This window comes from Zingiber officinale, chromosome 9B, assembly GCF_018446385.1.
Source record: "Zingiber officinale cultivar Zhangliang chromosome 9B, Zo_v1.1, whole genome shotgun sequence".
Classification (NCBI taxonomy): domain Eukaryota; kingdom Viridiplantae; phylum Streptophyta; class Magnoliopsida; order Zingiberales; family Zingiberaceae; genus Zingiber; species Zingiber officinale.
Window position 1 is genome coordinate 102,230,569 of NC_056003.1, and position 14,001 is coordinate 102,244,569.

The 14,001-nt window shown below is 39.0% G+C and overlaps 2 protein-coding genes across 2 annotated transcripts; both read left to right on the plus strand.

Annotated features, from left to right (window-relative positions):
- The first annotated feature begins 2,158 nt into the window (after window positions 1-2,158).
- On the plus strand, window positions 2,159-3,808 carry LOC122024928 (transcription factor CYCLOIDEA-like). Its single transcript, XM_042583665.1, has one exon. The coding sequence runs from the start codon at window positions 2,609-2,611 to the stop codon at window positions 3,632-3,634; it is 1,026 nt and encodes a 341-aa protein (XP_042439599.1). The 5' UTR covers window positions 2,159-2,608; the 3' UTR covers window positions 3,635-3,808.
- Window positions 3,809-11,933: 8,125 nt separating this feature from the next.
- LOC122025363 (beta-1,2-xylosyltransferase XYXT1-like) lies at window positions 11,934-13,966 on the plus strand. The gene is made up of 3 exons (XM_042584168.1): window positions 11,934-12,204; window positions 12,303-12,371; window positions 12,505-13,966. The coding sequence occupies exons 1-3, from the start codon at window positions 12,075-12,077 to the stop codon at window positions 13,836-13,838; spliced, it is 1,533 nt and encodes a 510-aa protein (XP_042440102.1). The 5' UTR covers window positions 11,934-12,074; the 3' UTR covers window positions 13,839-13,966.
- The last annotated feature ends 35 nt before the right edge of the window (window positions 13,967-14,001 follow it).

A 14,001-nucleotide genomic window follows, 5' to 3' on the forward strand; every position in this document is an offset into this window, starting at 1 on the left:
GTTGGCTGCTTGGCATGTCTTGCGTACATGTCATGCCCGTTGATTTGTCGAGTCTTTGTCTTCTGCAAGACTTGGGCTTGAACAACCCCGCGCCGTTCAAATGTTTCACTGCTTCACATGTCACACGCCCCACACACATACTCAATAGGCTGGATCAAAGAAACAATGAGCCAATCCTCGTATCCAACCTTACCACCAAGTTAGGGGGCTAACAACAAGCCACCTTATTCATACCAAGCAAGGGTTGGATCCCGTGCATAGTTCAACCCTAAACTAGCAGCTAGCCCTAAGCCATTACAAAGGATAGTTATCTATAGCCTACAATAAAGGAGGGGTAAGATATTTTTTAGGGGTGGCAATAGTAAATCCAATCCGTTCAATTTGAATTGATTTAAAAAATATCAGATTTAAATTGAGAGTTTTTGGATTCAGATTCCAATTTTTGAGATTACGTTAGGATCAAGTTGAGATCGAATGAACCTAAATTCAAGATTTAATAAATTTTTTAGGTTAAATTAAATTGAAGGAAAATATTAAAAAATTGTTTTAAATAATATTGATCAAGTTATTCGAATTCAAATTTAGGAGTTTTTAATTTTTTTTAATAAAATTTTTATTTCAAAACGATCCGAACTCATCCAACCTATCCGACGCCCTTAAATTTTCCAACATCTATAGCATTTTTGAGCCTCGTAATAATCAAAGATTTGGTTCATTTGTACAGATTAGTGTTTTCTGTTGTCTATATATATAACACAGTTTTCTTAATTCCAGCATTATGTTTGTTTTTCTCGCTAGCTTTCTTTCATCACTCTCGAGTTGCGAGTGACCTAATGGCCACTGCATCAGCAAAGAAGATCAGACTTGGATACGCGGTGCTGTGATATAAAGAAAAGGAAAAAGAACAAACATCTCGAGCTTGGCAAATGTGGATCTGTACAGTACCTTCCTCTGTTCAGAGGAGAGAACAACCCCAACGTCTGCCATTGCCTTTGGCACACCAGCTAACCAGACATGTATGATGCTACTACGCTAAAGTTGCGAACCACAAAAAACAAAACCAAAAAAGCTAAATTTTTGCTCGAAATATTAAAGGCGCGTGACTTGGAATCGAAGGCAATGATTAGGCAGAGATTCCAGCAGTGCAATGAACCGAGACACTGAAGCCAATTTGTTCTCGGGCCAATCATGGCTCGACACAGTGAGACATGGCACGCTGGGAAGGCAGGCGGGAAGGAAGAGCAGATGGCTGGCTGGCTATAAGCTCGCAGCCGAGCATGAGGCGATGATTGGGACGGACGAAGGAAACAAGGGAAAGAGCGGCATGTATAAAAAGAAAAGGGACGGGGGGTGGGCGATAGCAACAGCACGAGAAGCTTTCTTAAGTGATGGCACGACTACTGCCACTACCAAAGGCAAAAGGCCTGCCTGCAGCAGCCTACGCGAGGCTTGGCCGCTTGCTTCCTCCTCCTCTTCCTTCTCATCCTCGATATAAAGCATTTTGTTTGTGTGCCTGTACGAGCCAATAGAAACCAGGGGGTCATTCTTGTGTGCGGGGGCGGCCCAAACTCAACAGTGTAGCAAAGTGACACCATGCTCGCTTTATAGTGTACTGGACAGAGAGAGAGAGTGAGAGAGAGGAGGGAGGTAATAGGGTTGCAGAGGAGGGAGAAGGGTTTGAACCAGCATAGTGAATTAATAATTGTGCACAATGTGCGTTGCAGGATAAGGACACGCGTAGGCTCTGGAGAGGAGAGGCGAGGACATGCGAAGGTACGTTCGTAGTTGGAAACGTCAAACGCCCACCACCTGTTCGACGACTGTTCTGAAAGAGCCTTAACCCTAAAACCTCGCTATTACCGCAAGGGAGATGCTGTGTTACTCTAACGATATGCTTCCTAATGCAGGAGCGTAAATGTCAGACTGCAGACTGATCGGTATCGCTTTCCCAGTGATTGAACGAGTGTGATCTCCTTCCTCCTCTGCCTTCCTTCCTTCCTTCCTGGTCAGCTTGCGAGTAGCCAGCGACAAGGAAGCCCGTCCACGCTCCACGTGCTTGTGATCTCGACGAAGATTCGTTTAGAATCTTTTTAATTTAACTGAAAATTTTGATGAGGACACGTGGATATCGTGTTCGATATATGATCATAAATGCGAGGGAGACCATCAATGCTGCTTTTCTCTCCATTGTCAAGTCCACTTCTCCACGCTCCTATCCCCCCTTCCTTTCTTCCTCCCAGCCTCCCTCCTACCCTAGAGGTGTGATGGATACGATCTCCTCCGTGCTCGAGTTGAGGAAGATCTCGCCGAATCCATTTCACTGCACATAAAGCAGCAAGTGGGTTGTTGAATAAAGAGGGAGGAGGGCAAGGGAGAAGATGAAACGACAGAACCGGAACTGTGCAGATTTCGTTTGCTTGAGGTAGCTAGCTCCTCTTTCACGCAAAGGTAACTCCCTCGACTGTACGTACGCCTTCATCCCCTTCATCCACGTAGGTTGCGAGATGGGTTACAGTCCATAGATCTCTGTGTCTCTTCCACGCCATTATCCAATTATCCGTCGTCCAAATCTTTACCATCTACTTAAGGGGAGAGAGAGAGGGGGAATATGCTACCGTTTCCCGATTATCAAGATCATATCTTTGCCAAACCTTTCGCCGAGCAACTTCAGGCTTACCCTAATCAGCTCGTCGCGGATGCGAGCTATTCCTGGTTCGCTTCCCCTCCGCCAATTTTGTGCCCGGATGACCTCCTCCTCTTCCCCTCTGCTTCTTCGCTGGATGCTTTTGTGAGCAGTACTACGGCGGCGGCGGCGGCTCCGTTGGTGCTACCGGCGGCGGCGGCGCCGGCAGTGACGTCGACGCGGGGGAGCGAGGAGAAGAGTTCCTCTTGCGTCGGCCGGAGGCTGAGGAGGAAGGACCGGCACAGTAAGATAGTCACGGCGAGGGGGCCGAGGGACCGGCGGATGCGGCTGTCGATCGAGGTGGCGGGAAAGTTCTTCCAGCTGCAGGATATGCTGGGGTTCGACAAGGCCAGCAAGACGGTGCAATGGCTGCTCACGATGTCCGCCTCCGCGATAAGGGACCTCGCCGCCGCGGTCGCCACTTCCGTCGTCCAAAGCCCCTACAGCACCGAATCCTCCACTCTGGCGTGCGAGGATTACCAGTACTCCTCCGCCGGCGCTCACGGTCCCAAGGGCAAGACGACGACGACGACGACGACGACGACGACCAACGACGAGGCGCTCACTGACGACCGCGAAGCGTCCAAGTCAAAGAAGAAGCACAAGACGGAAACCGCCTCCAGGAAGAAGACGGAGTTCCACTCGGCGACCGCGAGGCAGTCGAGGGCGAAGGCGAGGGAGAGAGCGAAAGGGAGGGCGATGGAGAAACAACGGCTCATGTCTTCTTTCTCGGACGCCATGAAGGTCAAGGAGGAGGAAACGAAGTCTGCGCAGGCGATAGAGAGAAGCTGTCATCTGATCACGACGACGGCAGCCGGTGGTCCGGTAGCCATGCCGTTGTACGGAAATAACCAACTGGAGCCCGGAGGAGCGGCAGCAATAATCCTCAAAGCTGCCGGCGTCTTCCAACAGCCAACGTGGGACATGGAAGCCATCTCCTACTCCAGGTAATTCTACTGCCAATTAATTTGTGCAAATTGGTGTAACAATAAATGCAAACCTCCTATCGAGTTCTTCAAACTTTCCCTTAATTGTTCGTTCGTCTTTTGCTTTCATGTTGTGCTCGTGTGCTTTCTGTAATTAATAAACCAATCTTAATTATGATCTTCCTTCTCGATTGAGGCACGTACCTTTTTTATTCTAATATTTTCCCCAGTTAATTTGCATCATCCTAAACCACACTTGATCACTGTGGTGAGTAAAAGCTTTGTGTTAATTTGCGCCTAATGTATGATATCTGACATACTTCTTTTCGAATATTATTAGTGGTTGTCAAGTATGAATTTTAATATCTTTTTTGAATGACAAGAGATCGTGATCATCTATATGCTCTGATTCTCTCTCTATATATAATTAAACTATTTTTTTAAATATTTCTTTATTTTCTTTTGTTTATGACTTTTTAGCATGATCTCCTAAATAATCCAACCTATTTTTCTCATTTTAACATCTCCATTAATTAGATTTTTTTGAATAAAAAAAGATACTAAACTCTAGGGCAATCCTCGTAATCCAACATATTGACTTCAGAATCATTTTCAATCAGCCCATTAGCTTGTAGATGAACTTATTTACACATTTTCGATATCATTTCTATTTCATCAATACTTGTGTTTTATTCATCTTTTACAATATTTATCGTTCATCGTTAAGTTGTGTCTCTTGGTTGATATCTAACAGGATGTAGGCCATAGGCATTTCTTCTAGTTGATAAGATTAATTATGTGAACATTTACAGTTACTTGAAATCACTTGGATGTGAAAAAATGATTAAGAATAGACATTTCTCCTTTTGTAGATTTTTAATAAGAAGAAAAATTTACAAGTGACACTAATTTAATCATTTCTTAAATTATAGAGGAGAAACTTGGTCTCCATATTAATCCTAATGCTCACAAAGATCACTTTAGGAAGAACACTCATTTAAGTAATTTTTTCTCACTAAGTGGAATGCTTTAAGTTGCATTCTTGAGTGTGTCTATGTATATAGATAGATAGCTAGAGAAATACATTGGAAAATACATCACCTAGACATGAATTCACTAAGTCAACTTTACTTCTTCAAATACATCACATAGAGTGACCATATTTTCTTAACTCCAAACTAGGGTAACAATTGAGTTTTGTTTTCTCCATTATGAACCACGGTTTATGTTTCTTCATAATCATCATCATGCCTTAGCTTTTATCCTTTCATAACTAGCTGTGGTTTATGTTTCTCAACTTCTCATTGTGCATTCTTCTTGGTGCTGTATACACATTTTAACTCTAATGAGCTTCTTCTCGTTTGGGTACTCTCAATTTCTTCAACTCATCGACATTTTTCCTCCATCTTCAAAAGCAACTGCAAAATCATCGCCTAAAAAGCTCTTCTCGTTTTTGCCTCAATTCTAGTTATGCTCCTTATCTTTCTAATAGGTGATTTTGAATTTGTCAAAGATGATGGAGATGCTAAATTTGAGAATGGAGTAGTGGATGGTGGTGATTTTTACTCCTAAATAGTTTGCAAAGAATCATTATCTATCAAGAGTAATCTTTGTAACTTTCTTTTCTTTCTCGCAATTTGATCTCCTTAACTCGTGTGTCGTAGAGCTTACTCTACCGGACGAAGATGCATTTTTCAGATCCATCGATCATCATGTTTCCCTCCTAGACACCAAAGCTTTTGAAACGCGAAGAGTGCCACGGCCTGCTCATGCTTAGACCTCCTACTACTCTTCTTCTATTCAGGAACATTATTACTCTCGGCACGCATATTTCTCTCTTTTAGAACTTGTATAGAGCTTTGGGACTTTGCATTGTGGAAGTGTTGAGTCGATATAGTCCTTAGAGGAATTTTGATTGGCCTTGGCCTTGCACTAGCTCACTTTTTGGCTGAAATATGCTTACAAAGTATTCAAGCTAGAGTCGTCTCTTTGTGTTTGTGCTCTCTTGGCATTATTTGAAGCTTACGCGCTAGACACACAAATTTCTTAACACATCATTCATTCTTTGGATTGTATTGAAATTGCATTTTGTTTCTATTACTTCTCCATTTGTTATTCTGATTTTAGAACAACTGTTTCTGTGTCTGAAAATGCATGCTCATTTTCGATCGTATGATTACTAGCTACAACAATTAATTAACATAAATATTAGATATTATTATTTTTGTATTGACAATTGTTTATGAAAGTTGAGTTTCTTTGATACCTTCCTTTTAAAACATGAAACATTAATATGATTTGAGTTTATGTGGCTTGTACCTTTGTGAGTTCGGTTGGTTTCTATCTTAATATGAATTAAGATTAACACTATTTCTCCAAACGTAATTATGAATTGAGATTATCAAAGCTTAAAATATTGATCATTATATGGGATTCTGTCCGAAAACAACAAAGACGGTGGGTTGGGGATATGGTTCCTTGGTTAATCGCGTGAAGATTTTGTTCCATTCTGTAACACAAGGAATGTTAGTGCTGGGCCAGGGAAGGAGTTCTCGGTGTTGACTTTTCAATGTTTAAGTCAGTCATCGGAGTAGTAGAAAGACGGCGGAGCAATGTAACAACAACGAGAGCCGAAGTACAAATAATATGTAACACATATCAAATGGTGTAGCGCAAGCAATTGATGCGGTGATTAACTAACGATCAGTATAATCAATGCTTATGGTTCATACCATGGTTATCTTATGCCTTGGTGTTGTATTATTATTTTTGGGATAGGGTTGAGTTGGCTAGTGTGGGTAAAGTTGTTATATAAAAGTGTGGATTTTAGTAAAATTGATAAAAAAAAAAAAAAAATTCATGCACTGATTAATTATAGTTTTCTGATTTACTTTGTCATAGATAGTTATAGGGCGATCAATAGATAGTTATAGGGTTGATTGCGTGGAATTGTTGGATGATAGATTCTATCTTATGCTACAATTGTTGTATTATTTGTTAAAAAAATATTATTTAAGTAATTATTTTATGTTTTTTTTTATTTATTAGTATGCGTATGAATTGTCACTTAGAGTTCAGCAACAATAGATTTAGTGATTAAACGATATTTTTAAAATAAACCTCTTGCAAATGTTGTCTATTAAGCTCAACATTAATGATATATAGCGTATAAACATTAGAAAACCATTGAGATTCACCAATTATTATTAATCCTATTTTCACAGCATTTCACCAATAAGAAGACGTCGTCTTAGATTTTTCTAATCAGATAGTAACATTTAGGTTCTTTTAGAGGATAGGAAGGGTTGATCTGATTAAATAATTAAATATTCAGGCATGGGTAGATGTGATTAAATTCTATGTATGGGAAAGAAGGAATTTTAATATTCTTTATGTCCTAGGGAAAAAAAACTCGATTATCAATATTATCTCTTTTTTTTTTGTTTCATGAGAAATTCTCACAAACACTCAGTTTTATAATAATTTAATAAATATTTATAATTTTATTGAAATATTTTTTTAAAAAAAAATAAAAGAGAATTATAGGTGATAATAGGATAATGGAAAGGGTATGCATCTCGATTGTTCGATAAATAGGAGGGGGGATGAAAGTTAAATACTTGACGGATATAGAAGTTGGTAAAAGGCGATTGTGTTTGCTCTCAGTGTCTTCGTTAATTCGTCCTATGATCAAAACGAAGAAAGTAAATAACGGTTGGTTATTAGCCCTTGGTGGGTCTAGAAGTTGGTAAAAAATGACTGTGCTCACTCTTAGTGCTCTCGTCAATCTGTTTCAGGGTCAACACGAATAAGGAAAATCACGGGTGGTTATTAGCCTTTAGAATAGTGGGTAGCGTATGAGGGATGTATTTATTTCGGCTATGTCGCAATTTGAATCACAGACCTCAAGTTAGCAGGACTTTATGCACTAGCCACTAGATTCTTTCGAGAGTATTATCCGATGGGTATAGAATAAAATGATAAATCTAGTTAGCATCATTGACTAGTCCTAGAGGGTGACTGGTCTGATTATATGAAAATTTTTTATCGCCCATCAAGATAAATCGGGAAGTGTTCATTGATAATAATCTAGATATTCTATCGTTGCATCATATCTCAAAGAATTACTCGATGGGTATGAATAAAATGAAAAATGAAAAAAAAAAATGATTAATTATGTTGGGTAACGTCGAGTTTGGGGTGACTAGCTTGACCTTATGGAAGTTTTTCATCGGTTATCAGGATAAATCGGGAAGTGCTTGTAGCGGGCAACTCAGGAGTCCAGTATTTTTTAATTGCATGTCTCATTTGGAGAAAAAAGTTACTTACACGATGAGTATAAAGATGAATACGAGGATGAATATAATAATAGATGGAGACTACGGAGGAGTCATTGCCATCCACGTATTGTCATCTATCTTTCTCTCCCACCTTTCTTCCTCCCATGGTAGATCTGAATTGTAACTCTTCAATGTCATCGCCCCGGATTAAAGTTCACTAACACATGACTTTGCTCTTGATTATAATCCCAATAATAATAAAAATTACATAAAATAGGATGGCGGACAGATTTTTTTAAAATTTATTTTTATTGAAAATCTTTACTTTTATAATGGTGGGTAGATAGATTTGATAACTTATGAGAGGTCAATTTCGTTGAATACAATCCCAATTTCATATTGAAAATACATTAAATAAAAATATTATGAGTTTATAAGAGAATATATATATATGAGATTTTTTTAATAGAATTTAAAAATAAATATATGAAAAGTTAGATCGAACCTGAATAAATTCTTTTCATCTTAATAAATTCAACATAGGATTATATCATGAGAAGGTAGTCTAAGGGGGCGTTTGATTTAGGGTAATAGGAGTGGGGAATGGGAATGAGAATCATTGATTCCCATTGTTAATGTTTGGATAATAGGAATACAAATAAGGTAATGAATTCTTGAAATTGGGTAATAACTCATTCCCATGTACCCCTCTTCAATGAGTCATTACCCTATTTTCATCAATCAAAATATTCCCTTATTCCAAAAATACCCTTGACTTAAAACTAAAATTTTCTCCATTAATATCAAATATCAAAATATATTTATTTATTTTTTCTTTCATATCACTTATCTCTCCTTATTCTCTCTCATTATAGTTTCTCTCTCATCATTTTATCACACACTTTCTCTCTCCTTAATCTCTCCTATCACACTCTCTTTCCTCTTTTTTTCTCATTACACTTTCTCTCTCATCATACTTTCTCTCTCCTCAATCTCTTCCATCGCATTCTCTTCCTTCTTTTTTTTCTCATCACACTTTCTCTCTCATCATGCTTTCTCTCTCCTCAATCTCTCCCATCGCACTCTCTTTTTTCTCATCACACTTTCTCTCTCATCACACTTTCTCTCTCATCATACTTTCTCTCTCCTCAATCTCTCTTATCACACTTCCTCCTTTTTTCCTCAACACACTTTCTCTCTCCTCATACTTTCTCTCTCCTCAATCTCTCTTGTCACACTTACTCCTTTTTTCCTCAACACACTTTCTCTCTCATCATACTTTCTCTCTCCTCAATCTCTCCCATCATATTCACTGTTCTCTTTTTCTCTCACCATACTTTCTCTATCTCTCCCATCATATTCACTGTTCTCTTTTTCTCTCACCATACTTTCTCTCTCCTCAATCTCTCTCATGACACACTCTCTTCTCATTTTTTCTCACTATATTTTCTCTCTCTTCATCATCTCCTATCATACTTTCTCTCACATCATATTTTCTCTCATCATGCTCTCTCCAATCACACTCTCTTTTTTCATTTTCTCTCATCACACTTTCTCTCTCTTCATTCTTTCTTATCACATTTTCTCTCTCATAATACTTTCTCTCTCTTCATTCTTTCTTATCACATTTTCTCTCTCATAATACTTTCTCTCTCATCATTCTTTTTCATCATATTTTTCTCTCACATTCATTCTCCCACATCTAATTTTTTCTCTTATTTTCCTTTAAGGGTAAAAAAGGAAACTTTGATTTATTCCGATAGAAGATATACAACTAACCAAACATTGCTTTTAAGAGTGATATTCATGCTGATACCCATTCTCATTCCACAATACAATGATTCTCATTCCGATTCCTATTCCTAGGAAAGAACCAAATGCCCCCTAAGATTTTCATAACTTTTAGCGTGCGGTTTAAAAGTTTGTTTTTTTATCATATCTAATTATTAGACATTTATTAGTGTCCTTACCTAGCGTGTCTCGATCAAGTGGTCCATAGAGATAAGTAGAAACCAAGAATCTTCCTTTGTCTAGGTAGGCAAATCGCAAAATTAGCTCCACTACCAACCAATTTTGGCACTCTAAGGCTGCTCCACCACGTTTCACGTTTTGTAGTGACTGAATGAATGTTCGCCATACGAGTCTGGCAGCATCATAGAATATTACGAGGAATAAAAAAATAGAATTTAAATTTTTTTATGCATGAATTGTATTTTAAATTTGTTCGGAGTGACATGATATAGTGGTCGTTCAGTGTTTGCAAAATCACGATTTTACCAAATCGATTCGGGATCGTACAGGATTATTTTTTACAACGGAATGGAGTGGGGTTGATGGAATCATAGTAGGACCAGAGTAGGATTAGTAAATTAAGATTTCATAAATTTTAATTTGAATTGAATGACATGACATTTAATATATCAAATTAAAATTAATTTAAAAAACTAACTTTGATCATGGGATGAAATTGTCTAATTTTAAATTCAAAAAATGTCATTTAAACTTTTTCAAATGTTTAGAAGATTTTTAGTTTTTTTAATTATAATTTAAATTATTTTTTAGTTAGCCTTTTGTTATTAATATTTCATCATTTCTTTTTTCTAAAACAATAAATTTTTAAATGTCTATTGTCTTATATTATGTGGAATTAATAAGTCTTTTAAAAGATTATTTTCAATCTTAGTATTTAAATCAATGATTTCAATATCTTTCTCTACGTCAATTTTTTTATTAGCCTTTAAACTAAGTAATCTTATGAATAATGGAACATTCTTAGGTTGAAATCGTATTATTATTATTATTATTATTATTATTATTATTATTATTATTATTGTATTAGTAGAACTCTTTTATTTTTATAATATGAAAATATAAATATTATTAAGTATTATTATATTATAATGATAGTTAAATTATTAATTAATTTAAATTTATAAGATGATTTGTAATTTTAGTGTATATATATATATATATATATAGAGAGAGAGAGAGAGAGAGAAATTTGTTATCCCACGTGACGTCACAGTGTGTGACTGTGCGCACCGCGCAGGATAACAACTGTTTTTTCTTCTTTTTTTTAATTTATGAATTAAAAAATAAAATATTTTTTTAAGAGTTTATTTCTAGGGTTCAGGCTTTGGTTATAGTATTAAAGTTATTATTTTTTTTAGATTTTACCTCTAGTGTTTAGGCTTTCCAATTAGGTTATAGTGTTTGGTTTTTAAAAAAAATTAAAATAAAATTAATTTAAGTATTTATTGAGTATTATAATAAGTTGAGGGGATATATTAAGATATTAAATATTTATATAAAGAAATGTTAAATTTTTTAATTGATTTTTTAAATTTAAAATATTAAAAAAATCAAAAAAAAAAAAAAAACTGAGCAATCTCATGCGCGCTTGCACAGTCTCGCACTGTGTGAGCGCGCAGGAGATCACTCCTCTATATATATATATATATATATATATATATATATAATTATTAATCATATATTATAAATTTTTTTAAAATATAAGATAGTATAATTTACGATCCTGACTTTAAATCTTATAATAATAATAATATTATTATTATACATGTTGATGATTTTAAAAACTATGATGATAATACATTTACTAGACTCACAAATATTTAAATCTTAATTATAATGCAATGCAAGTTATTTTTTTCACTTATTTTTGGATTTATCCCGTGGGCGGAGACGGCTAAGTCTTCAAGATTAATCTAATCCCAGATTTGGATTCCTAATTAAAAAAACATAGAGGTACCTCCTTAATTATAATAAAAGGCAATTACGATTATATCAGACGTCCTTCTAGTTCGTTCCCAAGGAAAATAAAATAAAAAATAAAAAGAGATTTTTTAAAATATATATATATATATATATATATATATATATATATATATATATATATATATATATACGTTCGTTAAAAATTAATGCGAATTTTATTATAATAAATCTACCACCTTTAAATAAATTGAGCACCCACGGAGACAAATAATATGTCCATCATTGACGGTGGAATGGCCTGCTACTGCACAGGTCCAATGATCTCCGATCGGACGGCCGACAGGGCCCCTCCCCTAGATTTGTGTGGGATTGTCCTTGGTCCCTGCCCTTAGTTTTTCCCAGAGTAGGCGTCTTCCTCCTCGAGGCGCAGAAGATTGTCCAGGCGGAAAGATGAAACTGGCAGCGCCGCTGAAGGGAGTTCCCCCTGTGTACTACGGAGCGTGGTTGCTCGTCGCTTGCTTCCTTCTCTCCCTGATCTACCTCTCCGCCACCAACTCCGACGCGCTCAGTTTTTCCTTCCGTAAGGGCTCTCAAACTGTTAGTTAGTTCACTCAAATTGCTCGCTCACTGCTTTCTTCATCGTTTTTGAGTTCTCGCGTGCTGATTTCTGCCTCGCAGTGGGTTCTCAGATGTCTTACTCTGTTACGGCTCCTGCGAGTTCTACCGCTAGTAGCAACCAGCAATTTGGTGAGTTTTCTTAATTAAGCTGGAAGATGAGACAAAGGATTCACATTCTTTCCCCTTTTTGTTCTTTTCTTGGAATTGTGGTCTGATTTTGCAGTTCTTAGTTGGTTTACAGTACTTGGCATCTGCTCTGCAGGAACGAGGGAAAAAGAGGGAATTGAGAGATCATCGCCGTGCGATCTGACGTTCAACTATTGCGAAGTGGATGATCGTGCAGTGCTCGATCGGAGCCGAGAGACTGCCGAATCCCTAAACAATAACAATGCATCTACTACTGTGGATCAGTTGCAGAGATCCCCCACGACGAAAGCAGAAATGTCGGATCGATCGCCACTGTGCGATCTTTCCAACTACAGAAGCGACACTTGTGAAATCAAGGGCGACGCCAGAGTAGCCGGCAAGGATTCGCCCTCTGTGGTAGCAGTTCTTCCCGGCGGCTCAAGCGTGCAGTCATGGAAGATCAAGCCGTACGCCAGGAAGTCGGACCCGACGGCGATGCGCAATGTCAGGCAAATCGATGTGCGAGCGGTGGTCGACCATATTGCCGCCGTCCCGCGATGCGACGTGACCCACACGGCGCCCGCCGTCGTCTTCTCCACCGGCGGCTACCTCGGCAACTACTTCCACGATTTCACCGACGTGCTGGTGCCGCTGTTTCAGACCGCCGGGCCGTTCGCCGGCGAAGTCCAGCTCGTCGTCGCCGACTTCAAGTTCTGGTGGGTCGGCAAGTATTTGCCGTACTTCAACAGGATCTCGCGGTACCCGATCATCGATTTCGACAGGGACGAACGCGTCCACTGCTTCCGGCACGTGCTCGTCGGACTGAGAAGCAGCCGGGACTTGATTATAGACCCGGCGAGCTCGCCGGCGAGGTACACCATGCTCGATTTCACCAAGTTCATGAGAGAAGCCTACTCGCTCGACCGAGACCACGCCGGCGGCGCGCGGGGGAGGAGGAACCCGAGGCTCTTAGTGATCTCGAGGGCGAGGACCCGGAAGTTCATGAACGTGGACGAGATCGCGAGGCTAGCAAGGAAGGTGGGGTTCGAGGTGGTGGTGGCGGAGGCCGACTTCGGCGGCGTGGCCAACTTCTCCCGGCTCGTCAACTCCTGCGACGCCATGCTGGGCGTGCACGGCGCGGGGCTCACCAACGCAGTCTTCCTGCCGACGAACGCGGTTCTGATTCAGGTGGTGCCTTTCGGGAAACTGGAGTGGATCGCGGCGAACTACTTCAGGAATCCGGCGAGGGAGATGAGGCTGCGGTACCTGGAGTACACGATCGGAGCCGAGGAGAGCACGCTGACGGAGCTGTACTCGAGGGACGACCCGGTGTTCAGAGATCCGGAGTCGATACACAAGCTGGGATGGTTCACCATGGGCGCGATCTATCTGGACAAGCAGAACGTGAGGCTGGATTTGAGGCGGTTCAGGCCGGTTTTGTCGAGGGCTCTGAAGCTTCTCAGGAATTAGGGAAATTAGGGTAAAGGAAACGAAATCCACCACCACCAAACAACGAATGTATCTCATCAAATCATAGCTGTTATCTACAAAACCGTAGCTACTACTAATATAACAATTACAATTTCGTAGTTGGTATATTATATTTCCGATTCAGGATTGAAATGGAAAATAT